The sequence below is a fragment of the Calidris pugnax genome, unplaced genomic scaffold (assembly GCF_001431845.1).
Source record: "Calidris pugnax isolate Ruff unplaced genomic scaffold, ASM143184v1 scaffold54, whole genome shotgun sequence".
NCBI lineage: Eukaryota > Metazoa > Chordata > Aves > Charadriiformes > Scolopacidae > Calidris > Calidris pugnax.
Window position 1 is genome coordinate 5774693 of NW_015090864.1, and position 21077 is coordinate 5795769.

The 21077-nt window shown below is 39.5% G+C and overlaps 1 protein-coding gene across 1 annotated transcript in view; it reads right to left on the reverse strand.

The window, feature by feature from the left end:
* XYLB (xylulokinase homolog (H. influenzae)) overlaps positions 1–21077 on the reverse strand; it is an 81308-nt gene that overhangs the window by 60029 nt on the left and 202 nt on the right. Inside the window, exons 2-12 of the mRNA XM_014944888.1 lie at positions 18848–18930; positions 17826–17895; positions 16301–16381; positions 14484–14570; positions 13154–13282; positions 11819–11884; positions 9350–9422; positions 4656–4774; positions 3382–3463; positions 2199–2239; positions 1670–1785 (exon numbers count right to left, since the gene is read on the reverse strand). Coding sequence (XP_014800374.1) covers positions 1670–1785; positions 2199–2239; positions 3382–3463; positions 4656–4774; positions 9350–9422; positions 11819–11884; positions 13154–13282; positions 14484–14570; positions 16301–16381; positions 17826–17895; positions 18848–18930 — 947 coding nt within the window. The remainder of the gene's footprint in view (positions 1–1669; positions 1786–2198; positions 2240–3381; positions 3464–4655; positions 4775–9349; positions 9423–11818; positions 11885–13153; positions 13283–14483; positions 14571–16300; positions 16382–17825; positions 17896–18847; positions 18931–21077) is intronic.

Sequence of the window (21077 nt, forward strand, 5' to 3'; positions counted from 1 at the left end):
CATTTCAGGAGCACAGTACCGGCATGGAGCCAGCTTGGGTCCAACAAGACTGGTGAGGTCTAGCTCTGTGCCATGATCTGGCAAAGGAAAGCACGGCAGCTGCACAGTTCTGGTCCAGAGCCAGTAAACCATGCTGCAAAATATGTATCTGTTCAGTGTTTATGGTCTTTGCACCCTTTATTCCTTCGCTTCCTTTGTGAATATAACACTCCTGCAAAATACTGCAGCATTAGATTGAGACTCAGAGGAAAGCAGTTTGAACACTCTCCAGCACAGTCATTAGAGCAACTCGGCAAGAAAGGCACAGGAATATCCAGAAATAGGGCAAGGAAATTACTGAACTTACTCGGTAGCAGCAGCTGAAGTTACCTAAGTTTTCTGTACAAACATGCTGCCTGGTAGCTCAGGCACCTTTTTCTACTAACCCAGGGAAGTGCCCTATTAACTCCATTATTTTATTTTAGCAGGGGTATTGGTGCAAAAGGGGCAGTGTCAGGGCAGAAATGGCAAGAGAGAGGGAACAGGAACTCTTTGTATCTGCACAGGTACAGAAATATTTTCTCGTACAGAAATATCTTCTCTTCTGAAAGGCAGGTTTGCCTTCTGCACACACTAACCAGCAGCAGGAGTGGCAGTGTAATGGTTATTCAGAAAATGCCTCCACATCTCCTTTTCTATTACAAACAGTTTGTTTATACAGCTCTTTCACACAGCAACAGTGGGAAAAATATTGGGGAAAATGAGAAACTTGAATGTAAAACTTTTTTCTTAAAGTAACTACTAGGAAATCATATTGTGAAACTTGAAATTTACATGCTTTTGAACTCAAGTTCATCAACAGTGTTCCCACTGTCATCTACAGCATCCTATTACTGTACAGGTAAGACTCAACATTACAGTTGCAGGGCAGATTTGAGCTTTGCTGAAGTTTTGAGTTAGAAGCACCTACAATCCAGGGGATTTAGACATAAAATTTATCCGCATATTACTTGCAAATATTTGCCTAAATACTATGACCCATTCTGGAAGTTTTTCCCCTGAATACAGGGACTCAGTGAGGGGAAAACAAAGCTTCAGGCCACCTTCCCATCTACTTGGCTGGTGAGGGGCCAAACAATTCCTGAATCACAGCAGCCAAAAGCTAACATGAGGATCATTCTCTCCGCTAGGCTTCCTGAGATCTCAGTATTTTCCACATGCACAGCCTAATATGTCCCTGAACAGCACTGATCACAGTCCTCCATGAGAAGGGAATCTTCACCTGCCCCGTTATGTCCCATCCAGACCATTATAAAAGCACAGAAGTTAGAGAGCCTGGTCAAGCTTCTGACATTTCACATCATTATATTTCAAAAGATTGTTATTCCTGTACGTTACATGTATTACCTTAGCTTCATAGTGAACTGGCTCTATGTATATGTAAAAATAACTTCAGCTTTTTATTGCCATGAGAATTTATCCTCCGCAGCTCTGCAGTTTCAGTTACTCAGATTAAACAATAGGAATTCTATAATGTTGATGCAAATGTTCTAGCACTAGATTGCCATACACCGTACAGAATGCTGAATGTTCTATTCATTATCATTTCGCAAAAGAAATAAAAAACACTAACACAGAGAAAGAAATATATCTTATTGACCCCAGATGTACAAAAAATAAATGATATTACCATAAAAGTGCCATATATGTTCGCGAATCAACAGGATTGCAGAGGATATGACCTTCTAAGGCAGGAGTTGGTTCCTGGATCCATAGAAACAATGTGTCACTTGTGCCAAGGCTAATCTGGAAGGGGAAAAAAAATATAATTGAAGTGTTATCACAACGTGCATGGAAAGCAATACAGAAATTAAATTAAAACCATTTGTTATTACCACTAATTGTTTTTAAATTACACATTAAGTCAATTGGATTCGTGTTGAAGCTAGATCTGACTTAGGTTGTCACACCAGCAAAATACATACTAGATGGAGTCTTAGGTTTTAATGTCTGGAGCATTAGTTAAAAACAGTCACAAGAGTTTACTTAAAATCTTTCAGGCATCTTACAGATTGATGGAAATACAACACTGTGAATCCAATATACAGAAAATCAACATTAGCAGATAAATTTAACTGCTAACCTACAGCTATTTTATATTTCATGTGTTTCATTTATTTGGGAATACAGACGCTTTCTGGGAGTACATTTTGACTTACTGCAATATCTCCTTCTTGAAGTCTCATCCCTGCCAAGGAAGCTGAAAGAAGAGAGTCAGAATACCAGATAAAAAGTTACTTGTTTGACTCAACTATAGCATGTTGCATGAGACATCATCATACATTGCATTCACCATCTCAGAGACAATATAAATGGCAAACAAGCTCAGGATGACCTTGGCCTATACACTGTAAAAGATGTGCAAAATGGGCGAGGGAGTGATTTTTAACAAAATAAAACGCTCAAGAGAAAAGACTATGGAACTATGTGATTCTCTAATGTTTTCCGTATTCAAATACAGTGGACCCTCACTTAACAACTCACTCCAAAGAAGAAACATTCCCACTTATATCAGACTGCTCATATTTATTGGACTAAGCTCCATTTTAATCTCCAGAAGAAAAATTGGACTTTTGGGAAATGCAAAGTTTAACCATCTCCCAGAATATGAATGTAAAATAAACCATGAAGAAGTCTCCGTCTTGATTCAAACCTGCATATGCTTCTGTAATACAGGTAAGTATTTTATTTTCACAGCCTCGAGGAACAGATGGACTTTGCTCTACACTGGAACAGTCTCCAGGTTTCAAACTGACCCTAAATTAACATCTTCCCCTACGATGAGATCTGCCAGTCTTATATTCAAACAACTGACCCTAAATTAACATCTTCCCCTACGATGAGATCTGCCAGTCTTATAAAAAGACAGCTCCAAAACTTAGAGAAAGACTATGAGGTCTATCTCCACCTTTTTGCTTGAAAAGATACAACAGAAAATATTAATTTAAAAGTTGCTAAGTTAAAGTGTTAGCAGTTCACAGTAAGAATAGTTTCTTAGGGGTAGGCAAAGCAAAACTCTTGATAATTTTATTAAGAGGCAAGTGAAGTCACCTCTGATTACTAAGCAAGGGCAAAGCAGAACTTGATAATTTTATCAAGCAGCAAGTGAAGTCACCTCTGATTACTAAGCAAAAGAGAATTCATTTGTCATACCCAGGCTTCCCAAGATGCCTATACCTCAGAAGAATCAGTGATGGAAGGCTGTTGGAAAAAGGTATTAATGCTGATAAACATGAGATTCTTTCACTCTATAGGGAGCATCTGAGAATCAATGAGATTGATTTAGAATTTTAGCACATACATAATCATATCCACTGAATCTTAGACATTTACTCATCTCACCTGGATTGTCTCCCGTAAACGCTACTACTTTACAGTCTGGGCTAAACCCATAACGCTGACTATAATATGGACAAATGGGTCCCTAAGGAAAGAAAGAAAGAGAGGAAAAAAAGCTCAAAAACCAGAAAGTAATCTTGCAATGTATGACACAATGTGTTGTAACATAGAACTGAAAAACCCTGAAACAGCTGTAATAATCACTTCTCTGCATTTAAGGTAGGAATGAATATTTTGAAGATTTTGAACCCAATTCTTTTTGTTGTTGAGAACCTCATAGAAATACCAGACTAGATTTTGGAATAGGTTAAGTAAATAGTAGCATTTTTGCTTTGGGTCTCTCTCCAGTTATTCGCATCAAGTAACATAAACACATCCATCTATTTTGCACACATACATGAATATTAATAGATAGAAATTAGAAATTCAATGCAAACATAAGCGGAAACACAACATTAATATACATCACAACAGCAAATGCTGGAATATGACCCCTATTATTTTAGGGGTCAAGAACTGTATTCTTTTAAGCCACATTTGATAGCTATAGAGAAAAAAGAGAAGAAAACTATCTGTAAAAAATACAAGGACATCTGTAAGGATTTTTTTTATGTTCCTCTCCACTACAGAAGATCAGTACTGAATTCAGATGGATCAGGTGATGGGTATTTACACTCTCTTACACGTGCACCAGCTAAAGCAATAGCTCTTTTTGTGCTGGGTTGTAAGACTAAATTCATTTACTCCAAGAGATGTGCGGCTTGATTTGATTTCACCATTATGCTACATGAACTGAGGAGCTTTAAATATCCCAAATTATTCACAAAGATTACCTGATTAACTCCACAAACAGTTTAAAACAAGGTCCCTGTCAAGAAATGCAAACGCTGGGCTCTGTTTCTGCAGTAATAAATACTGTGCACAGTTCTGCAGTGACCAGGTCTTTGTGAGCATGAAGGGAGGACCCCAAAAATTCTCTGAAAGCATCTACCAAAACGTTTCTCATCATAGCTCAGGGCAAGCAGGAATCCAAAGGTCATCAATGATGAAAGCTACCACACCAGCTACCACTCAGTTTTCAAAGATAGCTGCTTCTGCTCTGGCATACACATTCACAAGACACCTGGAAATACTAAATCAAGCAGCATAGCTCTGAGGATAACTGTCCATGCACGCTCACGTGCGCACACAAGTACAACTCCAAGAAAGCACTATGAGCAGAAGTCTCAGAACAAAGCTCTATTTGTTGCTTACAGCTCTCCTAGACGAGCACGTACCAGGACTGAATGGGATGGTACAGGGCATCCTAGTTTCTCCTCTAATCCAGGTGCACAAGCATCAAGGCAGGATGCCGACCATACCTTTTCCCAAATCTCCAGCAAGTTCATACCAGAACCTACAAGACAGATTGAAACAAGAGATATATATCAGCAAACAGAAGACAGTACTGTAGAAGAAAATTTCACCTCATTGCAGGCAACAGAAAATTTACCGATGCATATTTTACATTTAAAGGGAATGGTTACAGCCATTCTAAGCCTAAAGGATACTGATGATTCAGCCTCTGGATAGCCTTCACCTGTAAAGATAGCAGAGAAGGCTTCTCTGACACACAATGCACTAGATAATTCTGTTACTCCCAAATTAAGAGCAAAAGGAAGAACAAGGATGCCTCCCCATCAGGTCCTCCCCAAATCTTCCACCTTAGACAAAGACTTCACTACAACTATCTAACAGTGATGCAGCAGTATCACGTGAAGGTGTGTTGGGCTCACATGAGACCTAACAATGAAGAAATTCCCCCTGGGTGTTACAGCTTTACACTACTCCCAGAGTATCATATAAGCATCTAAACCCATGCTGACTAATCTTCCTCCATCCCAATGTTTCCTTCTTCAGAGACGACAAAATAAAGGCTTAGAAGTCCAAAAATAAATAAAAATAAAAAAAGCAAGAGGTCAAGTTTTCAAACTTTGTCTTTAATTTTTTGGCTGGTTTGGAGACTCCAGCTTTGAACACCAAAGTCATGATTTTCAGAAATGCTGAACCGCCCAACTGAAATCTACACAACATACTGAGCACTCCACATCCCTTGCTTATGTTTCTAAGATGCCTTTAATTGCACATTTCATTAAACTTGAAAATCTCTGTGTGTTTCTGGTTAGTACTGTTCAGGGACAGATCACTCTTACCCTAGATTAACATTTTCATTTCAAAGGCTGTTTAGCCCATGACTTACTTATCCCAGAAACGTAGCCACATTCTCAGCTGAGCACAGAGGAAAACCTGAAATTTACTTAAATTCAATACATCTTTAAATTTTTTAAAGCATAAAGACAGTGAAGTTGACCCAACTTGCAGTGTCCCCCCCTGTACTGGGACACAGAGGAAGAGAAGGGACGCAACCCAGATCTCAGCCAGCACATCACAATGCTCGAGCACCACTCTTATTCTGCAGAATAACCCACACCAAACAGTAGGATATTTGGATTATTATTATTAACATATAAAATAGCATTAAATATATTAATCAATCCCATTCTATAACTGAAAAGGTCTAAGTTTACATCATACAGCAACAACACTTCAGTTTATTAATGGTAGATATAGTTGCACAAAGATCTTAATATGCCCTGAGAAAAGAAAGATGAGCTAATTTACTCCACCCTTAGAAACTCATTTAAAAGATGTGAAACAACTATTTTACAAGAGCTATTAATCTGTTGGCCTGGATTCATCCTGTCCAACCGTGGGCACTTGCATGAGAATCTCTGGGCAGTGGAAAATAAACACCAGATCTGAACCTTCCCTGGATCCAGGGGATCCATGGGGTTCTTCTTTCTCCTTTGATTATACAGAGAGTGATTTAGGGACATGGTTTAGTGGTCCCAGTGTTAGGTTGGCAGTGTTAGGCTGATGGTTAGACTGAATCTCAAAGGTCCCTTCCAACCTAGATGATTCTATGATGCAGAGTGAGTTCTTAACTCAAGCAGCTCTGGTCACAATCTACAATGCTAAGTTTAACATATCAAATAAGTAATCATCTGAGAACTAAGAGGGGAAAAAACCAAAACCAAAGGCAGCTTTTTGACTTGTCACTCCAAAGGTCAATAGCCAAGGCCATGGTCTAGTGAGGACTGATGAAAGGGATGAATAGGATTCAGTACATCACTGCAAGCATCACTGACTTTTAACATAAAATGACCAGGACCACCATCAGGACTTACTAATACTTAACTACATATACAAATGCATAAATGGTTCAATGCTGGGGGGGAAACCAAAACAAAACAATTTCATCACAAAGACCAACCAATGCAGACTAACTGGTCTCATTAATCAACAAACTGAAGATCGATATTTGCGTACGTTTATAAACAGTGAAGTGCATCTGTATGACAGCACTCTGGATTGCCTTTTCAGTGAGCTAAAATGATAGGCAGCCTAACTCTGCAGACACCACCCAAGCTACATCAGGAGTAAATTCAGCCCACCACACTTCCTTCTTAAAAGGCTTCAGTTCAAAGCATCCTTGTTTGATAGAACAACAAAAACAAGTATGCTAAGCTACGATTTGCCTAAGGCTCTTAGAAAAGCATTTCAAAGGATAAAGCTTCTCTAGGTCAAGAGCTGAATAGCTGTTCTTTAAGGTGTCTTCTAAAAGAAACAATGCCTCAAGTGTTCAAGTTGTTTAGGTCCCAAATGTATCTTACTTTTAACATCTGCACAATATAAATGAAAATCGTTCTTCATTCCACTAGAATGTAATTTGATTTTTTTTTAAATCAATCACCCAGGGTGCTCAGCCATTCACAGGGAGTGATTTGAACCTTACGAGATTGGGCCTTTAAAAAGAAAAAAAAAAACAAAACCTGAAACTGAATAGCACATTTCCTACAATAACCTGCAAATTTAAAGAGATAAGTTATTGTGCAGAGCTAAACAATTTGACAGGGTCTTTTAAAGACGATATGACCTGAAGTTAAACCTACAGAAATGAAGAATAGGTCTATTATCTGAACATTATTTTGAGAGATGCATTTTAAACTACAATATACAGGTGCAACGTAAAAGATCAAGTGAATTGCAAGAAATCGTAAATGACAAGAAAACAAGTTTTTCAGCTGGATCCAAATAACTACTGCATACATTATAATTATATTTTATTACTGGAATTAGAATTCTCTCTCATTATGTTAGCAGAAGAAAAGAATGAACAAGACAAAATATAGCTTACAATGCCAAAAAATCTTTTGTCTCGTAAAGAGAACTATAACATCCTGCTTAGTTCTCTTATCTTTTTTCATACAAAGATTTAATATTTTTACACGTTCTGAACAGTAGATAACATTTATTCAAAGTTCCATAAATATCCAGAGGTGTAACAGAACAGGCTCTCCTAGAGCTGTTTGGAAAATGCAAGACATGTTCTACGAAAATTTTCCAATGAACAAATTTTCATTTCCTTTAGTTTAAAATGTTTTTGTTTTCAACGAAACACAGAAATTTTCATGTTCTAAAACTGAAGAAACAGGGATTTCCCCCACTTGCTTCCAGGTAGAAAAGGCAAAGGTAACATTATCCAGAAAAAAAAGGAAAAAAAAAAAAGGAAAACCACAAAGCCAACTTATTTTTTGTAATGCTTATGATTTTGAAGATTTGAATCAAAATGAACAATTCACTCTCGTTGAAAAATAAAAAATCAACATAATTCTGTATCAGAAAAAGTACACTGGAGATCTCACCATCTCTATTTGAAAGGCAGGACACAAGCTAGTTCGGTGAGTTGTTAAGCAGCTGAACTGCTCAGTATTTGGGGACACAGAAGAGCAAAGTGCAAATCTCCAAAGAGTTATAGGTGCCAATAATATACAAAAAAATAAAATTTAGCTGTGAAAATACATGGCTAATGGAACAGGACCAGAAGATAGACATAGTAATCTCACAATTGCTGCAAAATAAGCATGGATTGCCTTGCAGTTTTTAAGGTCTCCAGTATAACTGGGATATCTGATATTGAATACGTTGTCCATTAGCTAAAATTGAGGTGTCATGCCTTTTCCTACAAGCTTTGATTGAACAACAAAGGAGGAAAAAATGAGTTGGTCTTAACAGATGGGTGTCAACTATGGCTCTATAATGCAAAATTTCCTTAGAGAGCCTTGTTATCTAACCTTTCAGCTCTGAAATATATCTTTTCCAAGTTTCTGAGCAGGAATCAAAAATGCTATTTAGAAATAACAGCACAGCTCCCAGGAAAATTGTTTCCTTTGTAATTGCCACTTAAAATTGCCATTTAAAAGCTGGATAACTGAGATAACACACAACAGAAAAGAGAGTCACTAGCCTTGTCACTTTTTTGTCTTTGTTATGATGAATAGAGAGATATGGAAGGTTAAATTATTTTTTTAACTGAGTTTAGGATTTTTTTTCTTGGTTTATGCTTTTTTCTCTGGTTCATTTTGGAAAGATATTTCTGTTGCAGATCCATACTTCAGTTAGGTGGGGGGCAGGCAGGGGGGGAACGATCACAATATACATCTTGTTCACATCCTGCGCAACTCAGAGCTAAACCAACAAAACTAAAAAACAAATATCAGGACTAAAAAACTAAAGAACTAAATATCAGAACTAAAAACTCCATAACTTTTCATGCTTTTAAATAGATATTTCAACATTCCCTTATACATCACAACGCAATGGGAAAAAAAAAAAAGTACAATTTCATCTCAGAATATTTTCTGTGGATCCATTTTATAGAAACAGGAATCCTAGTATGATGGGGATAAATAAGCACAGCTGACAGCACTATCAAGAGCATCAGCAAATAGAAAGAAGTAACAGCTTAAAATCTAATATACTTGTCATTAAAGTTTAAAGACTGAAAATAAGCAGCAGAGACCCTGTCCCCCTTTTATGTGAGGTGGGGATGGAAAGGAAAATTTCCTTGTTGAATTGCTACCACACTTACCGTCACTGTAATCGATGGGCGCGTAAGCTCCTAGGAAAAGGGATGCTGCAAAACTACTAACCAAAGAGATTCTCTGAAAGAAAAAGTGTGAAATAGTGAATCCCACAGTATTTACTTCAAAGTAAATAATTAAGTAATTGGAAGCAGCAAATGTTAATAGATTCTTACTGTTAGGCACAAAGCACAAAAAAATACACTTAGAAGGATTACTCAGTTCTACCTTACTGTGTAAGTAATAGGGCAGATATCAATCTAAAAGGAACCCCAGAATAAAAGCTGTTAATAGCGTTGCATTCTGAAACATGCAATATACACCTAGTATACAGTACATTCTATGTTATCATGAATTAACTCACAACTTTGGTGTATCGCAGAACCTCATTTCAAGAAAAAACACTTACTAAAGGGAAAAAAAAAAAACAAAACAACCAAACACCACCTGAATGTTGACATCAGGGGAAATTCCCAGAAACCGTCCACTGGGCAACCCAGAGCACAAATCTGTAAGCTTTTTAGCAGCTCTGGCGAGGCTCTACCAGCACCTTCACATGAACTCTCACCTCCCTCCCAGCTGAGGCCCCAGACCTCCAAGAAGCTACTCCCAGGAGCTGGTAATCATCAGCCTTGAGCTGAACCACTACCTGCAGCTCTGCCTTCTGGTATGTTCTAACAATGCATTAAATCCAGCTCTAGGGCTTCTAATACTGGCCCAAAAAATGCCCCAGCCACATGAAACAACACACTGATCCAACATGAACTTGCTTCCACTTCAGATCTGCTGGACAAACCACCAAGTTAACTGGCTACCACCAAGCTTTCCGCAGGATCAAGTACTATCTGTTCCCAAGAAGCTGGCATAAAAGCTGATAGATTTCTTATCATGTGCTCTAATTCAGAAAAAAATATGATTGTCACCCAATAACTAATCAGAATCAAATCTCTACCAGTCAAGTGAGCCAGCAGTGACAAGTTTTTTTATTAATGATCACAAAACCACTGCTTCACACAGCATTCGAAGATGGACTGTAGCTGGAGCTGTAAGATGTGGCTATAAGGGCCAGGAAACTTAATGATGCACTTGCTCTTCACACGTCTCTCCCCAAGAATATATCACATTGTGCTTAGATAACGAAGGCCTACCTTCTGGACTGCCCCAACGGGCAATAGCTGCCTGAAATGGAAGGAAAAGGATGAAGTTAAACTGTGAATCAGCCAGTTTAGCAAGCTGACCTTGAGGAGGAAAAACATCCACCTTCCACATGTCACTGGGACTGCTGAGCTGCTATTTCCTGAGGTTTCCCAAGACCAATTCTGGCATAGAGATATTTTGTGCTTATTTTGTGCTTGAACACAGCAGCTTACATCTCCTTTACAGCTAAAAGGTGCCATCAGTGCAACGAGTCCTCAAAGTCCGAGCTTGGTCTGACTAGTTCTCAGTTCCACAGAACCACTTCCCTTCCTCTAATACATTTTTCTTCAAATTTAGTCTTAAGCTTATGATCAGACTGTGTTAGTATTCTGCTTCACCCCACCGCTTACTAGCATGAATTTCTAGAACATGTATTAGAAAGAAAAAAATGGGGAAAAAAAAAGAAGCATTGTCCCACAGAATAGGGAGTCAACTCTGCAACTTGCTTCCCCATGAAATCCCAAGGGGTCCAATTTTAAAAGCCACCAAAAAAAATATTATCATCAATACTATCAAGAACTGCAGTAATATAAAAAAAAACCAACTAAGCAGCCTGACTTCACTGGTCTGGATGTTTGGCCTATTCTGATCACAAGGCAGGAGCCCTTCCCTCATTTCCATCGTCTTTGCATGGAGTTTTCACCTTGCTCCAAACCATGGCATTTCTGCCACAGCAAGACGCAGACTCAACAAACTGAAACACTAATGGAATTGCAAGCTGATTTCTAAAAATTAAAAATCAAAAGGAAACCAACCACCCAATGCAATTCATTTGTAATAATAGAATCAAAGCACCTCCTCAAGGGAAAAAAACTATGAAAAAAGTCTAGAATTGATTTCCTACACACATCCACACGGATGCCAGCTTCGTATGGCAGAGCAATCACATTTCTGCATGCAAATGGCCAGTTCTAAGTGTGAACGTTTCAGCTGTGGGCTTAATTACTCACTTCTGTTCAAACTGCTGTACATACAATTTATTACTCCCCCAAATGTAAGTCTGTTTTTATAACTTCATCCACAAAGATGGGATGCAATGGGGCCTGCCATGTTAAACGTAACATCCAACATCAAACTGATACCCAATTTTCATCTGTCCAGTGACTAGTAATTTAAGAAAACCAAAAATAAAATAAAATAATCACATTTTCAATTTTATTCTTAAAACCAAACATAAGAATCAAAATACTCTTTACCAAAAATGTCTGACATCCCCACAAAATTAATTTTAAAAGATTTTCAACTGTGTTTTCCAATAAGTGTATTGAAGTTGAGCCAACCTCAGTTTGCATGTAGACCTCAGGATTCTGGCTGTAAATCTTTGCTATCTGGTTTCCTGTAAAACGCTGAGAAAGAAATGCAAATGCTTAGAAACACAAACCCTAAATGGAGTCAATAATCATTAACTCTGTGTAATGAGTTCAGTACATTGCACTTTGGATATTTAATTTGCCTGATGCATGATGAAAGTCAGTGCACAGCAGGCAATCTGCACTAAACAGGCTATAACGCATAGTCTCATTATGAGAATTTTGCTCACCTTTCGAGAAAAAAAAGCATGTGAAAAAGCATTACGATCCATAATTTACATTTCAGAAATGACAGTTCAATGGAATGAATCACACTTATTCTGTACACAGGAACCAGCACAATTCAAAGGCTGCCTTCAAATCTTTGAAAAGGTTCAGGCTACCCAACCTGTGTACCTCTCGGAGGCAGATGAATTGGGAGCAAAGCAGGAAGTTTCATACACAAAGAAGCAACTCCAGCACAGGCTAATAATAGTTGTAAGAAGCATTATTTTTCATCCATGTGTTATATCAAATAACAAAAAACTTCTAACACTGAAACCTTAACCTTTAGCAAGTTAAAAATAAACCGTCAGTGGTACGCAAAGTTTGATTTCAAACTGGCCACAAGCCTTGAATGATGATTCAAAAACAGAATAAGCAATTTAAGAGGTTAGAGCCGTATTCTGTCAAACCAACAGCAGTAGCAGGCAGGTGCTGAGATGCCTGGAGGGCTGCCCTGCTCCCACTCCAGAAATCACTGTCACAGTTACAAGAGGAGTGCCAGGAAGAGGAGACCAGTGACAAAAAACTCTCTGATGTCACCCTGAACATCTGAAACTCACTTCTCTTAGGTCAGCAGCTGCTTGTTAGCCTTCAGGGAACATTAAAAGGCCCATCTTTTAATTGCAGAAGTAGCCTAGAGCAGTGACCCAGAAAAAGGGGGCTCACAACCCCAAGTAAACCTGTAACACAAACTGGATTTTCATCCCAATGGAAATCTGGCTGCACAGGAGCTTCTAGGGGAGAACCAGGCCCTGAGACTATAAGCACGGCCCCCAAAGATTGTATTTAGGAACCACTGGTCAAATGTAACAGCTCACCCCAGCTGCTTCCTGCAGCAAAATTCCCAGTGTTTGCCTAATTCCACTTCAAAATTTCCACATCTTCCTTTCTGAGACCGCTGCGAAGCAGAGTATCGTTGGAGTTTTTGAAGAAACTCTATCATAGTTAAGGGCTGATGGTTATCTGCTGTAGTACCACCCTAATGGCAGAATTGTTTCTGTCAGGACATCTCTGAAGACTCTCTCCCCATACACCCCTTACCTCATAGGCTCGAGACCCAGTGATACTCGCCAAGCGCTGTGCTCCTCCCACAGCCTTCTCCAGAGCACTGCACTGGGAAGCTGTGCTAGAATCCATCCAGATGGGGCTGTTACTGACAGAAAAACAAGCCTGTAACACACAATATTCTTTATTAGTAAGCACCAGCTCTAAGTCCCCGCGAGAGCAATAGCAACACAGCAGACCTATGTTTCAGATCACAGTTTGGTTCTCCAACCTGCCTTCCGTCTCCTCTCGAGGAAGGAAAGCAGGTATCAGGCAGGACGTTGTCAGCAGTGAAAAACTTAACCCAAACTTCACCCCAGAGGGGAGCAACAGGCTTTTTCTGCAGTTACTTGACACAACTGCAGCACAATGTGCACTTCACTTACCCAGCAGCACGGTGTCTCAGTATGCTCCCCTGGTAGCCAAAGCCCTGGGCCCTTTTATACAAGTTTAGAACTCCTTTTTAGAATTTGACTTTTTAGAATTCCTCTTTAAACAATCAGATTATCTTTCCCCAGCTCTACTAACAAATTTCTCTTTAACAACTGGCATAGCCATTTGGAAATGCAACTGAGGCTTAGTACATCACCAGAAAGCATTTTAATTCCATTTCCACGAGTCTTGCACAGATGAGATATTTCCAAAATTAAATGATTAATAGGTCAGTTACAGAAATGTCTCCCTTGCAACACATAACTGTCCTTTTTCTGATCTTGAAGTAAGAAAGGTCAGGGTCTTCAAAAGGAAAACCAACTCCTCCCTACTTTTCTTTTTAAATAAAAGTTTGTCAGGTCTGCATTCAAAACTCACCAACCACACAAACTTAAATGTTAAGCTTCAACAACGTACTTGTTAGGAGTTTGTGTCTGCCCAGCTTTACACTTTTCAGAGAAGTGTAAACTGACCTTTGGTGGGTTTTTTTGTAGTAATTTCTAATGAAATCACAAACACTGCAAGGAAACTCAGGTACGATAGTATTTTAACCACATTTGTTAATACAAATATATAAAAAATGTAAAATATTTATGGGTTGTTTACAACATTACATTTTGTAAAAGAACAAACAGGCTGTTTGTCTGACACAGAAAAATTCTGGGACGCCCACTGGCACCTGTAAGCTTTTAAAGCAGTATATACTGTCACTCAGGAGAAAATGAAATGTCAAAAGCCCTGGAGCTGAAGGAATAACCAGTACATTTCACTTTACGCTGCGAGGACACGCAACTCAGCCAAACAAGAGGAAAGGTTTGCAAGGAGAAAAGCAACGTGGAAGGATCAGAAAAAGGACAGCGTAGCTCTCCCTTCAGAGCTCCTTTATGCACCTTACCTTCAGTGCCTGATGTAAAGGCAGTTCAGACGATGCATTCTTTAAAATTTCTATGCTTCCTTTCTTCCAGTACACACTCCCGTGTTGCTGTAGAAAGTACAGAAACAGAAGCTGAAGATGCCCTCCCAAGCCACAAATTTCATATCCTGATCCTAAGGAACAGAGGCCTCTCTCCAAACTAGGACCAAACAAATGCACCTTTTCAAATCAAATGCCTCATTAAAAGACTCTCCAAGAGAAAAACCAGAAAATGTAGGAGTCAGGAGACGATTTTGAACTATAGCAACTTCTAGTGGGAACTATTCTTATACTGCTAATCCATGGTGTTAGATACTTTCTATCTATTTCACATACCTTTTCAAATCAAATGCCTCATTAAAAGACTCTCCAAGAGAAAAACCAGAAAACGTAGCAGTCAGGAGACAATGATGATTTTGAACTATAGCTACTTCTAGTGGGAACTATTATACTGCTAATCCTTGGTGTTAGATACTTTCTATCTATTTCACATCTCTCTGCCATTTCTGCAGACAATCAAGACCAAGTTTGTCACTTCTTTGGGACAAACACTGGCACATCAGTGCACCCCCACATTGATCTGCAGCATAAAGACAAGGTTCTTCAAAGAGAAAAGGGAGAGAATGCGAGTTGGAAGGGGGCAACTAAATGAAATCTGTCTTACCCAACAGAATCTGAAAATAGCACCAGGCTGATACCCCCACCTTGTTGAAGGACAGGTGAAATAAAGGGAATATGGGCAATGTGGAAACGCACTTCCCTTTTTCACTTAAGCTGAAGTTACTTGGCAGTCCCTGACTTCTGTTCCACTGAAGAATTCATAACAGAGCCTTGATACCGGCTATGATTTTCAGACATTTTGCTCAGGCTCTCAACTGAAGTCAATGAAACACAGGTGAAATAAAGGGAATAGGGGCAATGTGGAAATGCACTTCCCTTTTTCACTTGAGTAAGCTGAAGTTACTTGGCAGTCCCTGACTTCTGTTCCACTGAAGAATTCATAACAGAGCCTTGATACCGGCTATGATTTTCAGACATTTTGCTCAGGCTCTCAACTGAAGTCAATGAAACGTGGAGATCAAAGCAAGAGTTTTGATTAATTAGCCCCAGATATATCAAGATGAATAACCTAAACCTCACGCGTCAGAATTAGCTATCACTTTGGTGCTGTCCTCACCCTGAATATCATCTGTGAAAGTTATAAAAGACTTCCTTGTTTCACCAGAGTACTAGGAGACTGGCTAACTAACTAAATGTAAGGATGGGATTTATAAGTCTCAGGAAAAGGGCATTATTCACTACAGGCTAAATCATGGCAGCATCTTTGTCATTTCTGCATCAAGAACTATCATAATTTGTTTTTTGTTGTTCTTACTATCCTAGCCAACAAAACCTGTGCTCAACTATGCCTTTAGCAAACTGCGCTCCTTACTATTTTTTCTACCCCCCATCCACAAGCACCTGGATATGCTTAAATTCAAAAGAAGCCCGGTCATTTCAGAATCTGTACGTACAAAGTATTTAAACAACAGGAAACCAACTAGTTATGCACTAGACTGATGTAAGCAATCGCATTGTAAACATCATCCTCCACTCACTCTACCTACAACTGACAGCTTTGTGTGCTTCAGGTTTTAAGTTCCCCTGAAGAACTGATGCTAATATAGAAATTTTGGTCTTACTTGATGTCATTATAGTCTTCCGCAATACAATTATTTAAATGAAATTTATCACTATACCTTATACTCTATTGAAGAAATATAGTAAGACTGATTTATTTTTTTTCTTTATAAACTAACCTGGCCAGCACCAGACAAAGCTCTGACTTGAGAGAAGTTAAAGCCTGAAGACTTCATCTTTTCCAAAATCATATCCAGAGCCTGCAAGAACAAACAGAATCAAGAATGACTGTAACGAGCTATCAAATTATGCATACTCACAATCTCTGGAATTAAACAGTAAATTCATGTCATCGCTGATAAGAGTTCATTGGCAGATAATGAAAAATTAGCTAATGACTATGGACTTCTCGAGAAGCTGCATAAATTAATTTACTAAGAGTCCATAAAAGAAAAGTTGAATCACACAGGGAAAAGAAAGATCTTTAAACTAGCTGAATCACAAAGAATCATTCTTTGAAACCTAAATAAGAGGCAAGAGTTAAAGAATTTCAAGTCATTACAAAGCTACTTCTAAGAGTGCCAGACACAAAGCAGGACTATCTTTCTCTGTTCTTACTTTTGGAAATCTATGAAATCTTAATGGGGTGCACCCTGCACCCCATCCTACGAGATCTTAGGTATCCTCAATACCACTAACCCCAGTGTCAGCTGAAAACTCAGTCTCTGTAATATAAGGCTAACTCAAGTGAATTTTAGCACTTTAAGCATCTAGGTTAATTTTGTTCTTAACGCATTTTCCTGAAATTTAAAACCAAAAATTAATCTATCTTTACACAGTCTCCTTCAGACCAGCATTACCCAGACTATCTTGGCAAATGCACCACTGCAAGACTTCAAAATTTCCCAAGAAACATTCTATACCAATGTCATCATACCATTAATTTAATAATTACAATCGTTCCTGTTCATCATGGTTCAAAAGACCAACTGCAAGCAAATTTACCAAACCCTTGTCAACTGCTGTGGATCACAGCTGGGGGTTTTGTGACCTTTCAAATACCTTAACTATTCAAATCACACTAGTAAGATGAATTTACATCTTACTGTGTAAGAGCAAGTGTTGCAGAATCTGCACAGAAGCAAGGTAGGCCTTCTTTTAAAATAGAAAAGAATGTTGTATTTCAAAATAAACACCAGTCAAAGTGACTGGGAATCATTGAATAAATTGCTCTTTAACCACTTCCCCTTTGAGACTTCAATTGGTTAGCAAATCTTATTCTAAAAAAAAAATATATATATATATATATATAGTGTAAGAAACCTGGATGCTACTAAAACCCAGATTTAAGCTAAGGAAAGCGACACCTGCTCCTTTTGCATATGAAACAAGAAGATGAGGAAAAAAAAAAAGAATAGTCTTTTTTCAAAGGAGGGAAAGTTAGGAAAGGATTAATCACACTTACAATGCTATAAAGTAGAGAGCGAATAAACAAACAAAACCCCCTCAAAATATTAGCAACTTCCACTACAGCTGTTGATAACGCTCATATTTGCATACCAAAGACACAGAACACTTAAAAGAAATGGAATACAAGCAAAAGGACTACGTTGATTTGAATGATGAGTTTCACTATTGCTTGGAATACATTTCCATTTCAATAACAGGAAGGCAGCAGTGGAACTATATAAAGCTTGTTCATACCTTGACCCACATCAGCACGGGAGAAGTGACTGTCAGTCTGTCACTGTGAATATAGACTCCACCTTGAGTCCTACAGAAAAAACAGTATTTTCTCTTGGTAAATTCAACAGTTTTTTCCCCGCCAAGCAAAGTTCTTGAAGTTTATTAATAACCAAAGGGAGTTTGCGATGCTTTTATGTTAAGAATAAGGATACAATCAGTGTTTGAAACCTGAAAAAGTGAAAGCCAGTTCCCAGGAGGTGACATAAGAGACGTTTGACCCAATTGCAAAGTAAATAATTTGCAAGGAAAGGCTCTGATCCCGAAAGTAAGATCTGTGATAGACTCCAACGCTGATACTGCTGTTGTCTCCATGTAATTCACAGGTATTTCTAAGTTTCCTAACTGCCACCACGAGTGGATTGAATCTAAAAGACGAAATTCAATTTTTGCCACTAAACCACCAAGTAAATAAATGTATTTCACTGAAACTTGTGACCATGGAGGATGACATTTGCAAATCCTAGTTTACTAATGGAAGCAAACAAATACTGTCATCCTACATTTTATTCTAAAATTCGGAACCACTGAATTTGTCTCCAAATGCCCTTCAGAAGTTTCCCTCATGCAATTTTCTTGCTGTTATCACAGCATTCCGCCCTGACACAAAGGCAGGCCTTACTTCTGTGTCCCAAAAAGAAACAGCCATGTCCACAATTCTGAAGTCCCAAAAGAAATAAAAAAATCGGTTTGTTTATACATAAGACTTTGGGGTAGATTTTTCCAATTTATTTCCTGTTGGGATTTATTGCCATATCTACAGACCAAGGAAGGCAAAAGCACATAACTACCCTTGCTACATAGGAAACGTGAACGTGGCATGAACTTTTTCCATGCTTCTACATCTACCAACGTGACCAAACAGGGCAAGAGCACCACACACCACCCCACCCAACCCCAACACCCCCCCCAAAAAAAAAAGTTCTAAGTTATCTTCCAAAGTTCTAAATTATATTATCCAAGTAAAGTACAAAAAGCCTTACTTAAATTCTGGCAGGTCTTTATCAAAATGAACATTATCTTCATAAATGACTCTCAGCTGTTCATCAATAGCAATGACTTTCAGCTAGAAGATATAAAACAGGATGTTAACAAAAACTAACAATAATTAAACAGCACTGATAACTCAATTTATAGTTCTTCGATTCCCACAGATGAAATAGAAAAGATCACCCCAATCTATACAACTTGTTGAAAGTTTGGGAACAATTTTACACGAAACAAGTTATTATGTCAATTTCCAGCATGCCATCTATTCAGCAACTTGTATGTTTGTTTGCTTGTGTTTACCCCCCAATTTTCTCTCTCTCTTTAATCACACTAGATCAAGATGCAGGCATATGCTGAAGAACAGCAAACAAGTTACCAGGTTCATAGCTTGTATCACGGTAATCAGTTTTTTTTCAATATCTCCAAAGAATTTAGTATCTTAAAGATGCCCTATGGTTTTTGCTCCATCCCCCTCCTATTATTTTTTTTTTTTGCACCAATCTCACCAAGGCACCTAACGGACCCTTAGGATACCTTGAGGACCTTCTCTGCAAATGGTGAATAAATCAAAATCTACCAGTCTGGCAAAGCTCAGAGGGCATTACACAAGTGTATTCTGATTTTCTACAACATAGGAAAGCAACACAGCAAACAGATAACTCCTTTAAGCTGAGCTTTCTTTCTCTAGAAGAGTACCACAACCTTCTCCTTCTCTATCTTCACTCAAGTTCACCTAGTACAGAAGAAAAAGATGTGTCTTTTCAAACTGTGTCCCAAACTTCAGCACAGCTGTAATGAAGGGATTCATGACCATACAACTATTTTAGATATACTCAGGCCTACACACAACTTAGGTATTGCTACACTGCACACAGAAACTCTGTCCAATTGTGCCCACAACTCGAAATTTCAAGAAACAAACTGAGCATCCAGGTTCATAACCCTACTAATCTTGATTCCCACGAGGATGCTGGAAAAGTTGGATTCAGGTGCAAACCCCAGCTCCCGGCCTGCCTGATGCTCCAGGGGTCTCCATGCAGTCTGCTGTAGAGTAGGGCCATAGCATTCCTTTTTCCAGGACTAAATGCATCCCTAGCGGGATGGGGAAGCAGGACACACAGCCTGCAGCTTCAGACAAGAGAGGGACCTGTTGGAACAGGTCCAGCAGAGGGCCACGAAGATGCTCAGAGGGCTGGAGCACCTCTGCTATGAAGACAAGCTGAGAGAGCTGGGGTTGTTCAGCCTGGAGAAGAGAAGGCTCCAGGGAGACCTTATAGCAGCTTCCAGTATCTGAAGGAAGCTACAGGAGAGATGGGGAAGGACTCTTTTGTCAGGAAGTGTAGTGATAGGACAAGGGGTAATGGCTTTAAATTGAAAGAGGGAAGATTTAGATCAGATACTAGAAATTAATTCTTTCCTGTGAAGGTGGCAAGGCACTGGAACTGGTTCCCCAGAGAAGCTGTGGATGCCCCATCCCTGGAGGGGTTCAAGGCCAGGCTGGATGGGGCTTTGAGCAACCTGGTCTGGTGGGGACATGGCAGGGGGGTTGGAACTGGATGATCTTTAAGGTCCCTTCCAACTCTAACCATTCTAGGGGGAGATGAGGGGACAAGGGGGAGATGAGGGGACAAATAGAAAGGGATGAAGGATGTGCTCATGCAGGCAAAGGGAAGGAGGCACAACAACAACCGGGCAACACACCATGCCTGCAGCCCCCAAAAGCCTCAGAACTCAGGAAAAACTCCACAAATCATCCCTCCCCACTGCAGGGGGGGGCTGGACCACACCGATCTTTAAGATCCCTTCCAACCCAAACCCTACGCAGGCAAAGAGAAGGAGGCACACCAACAACCAGGCAACACACCATGCCCGCAGCCCCCACAAGCCTCAGAACTCAGGAAAAACTCCACAAATCATCCCTCCCCACTGCAGGGGGGGGCTGGACCACACCGATCTTTAAGATCCCTTCCAACCCAAACCCCCCTATGGACCACTCTACCCGAGTGCAGCACAGCATCCCGCTGTAAAAGGAGGAAGGAAAAGCCTGCAAAACAAAAACCGTCGCTGGGTGGAGAAAAAGAGGCCCAGAATAAGCTGGCGGAGAGGAAGGAAGGCCTGTTTACCGTCTCTCTGCGAAGGGAACACCCACCCCGAGAAGGGAAAGCGCCGGGGGCTGCCCCCCCGGTCCCCCGGTCCCGCTGCCCCTTCGCGCAGCCGCCACCG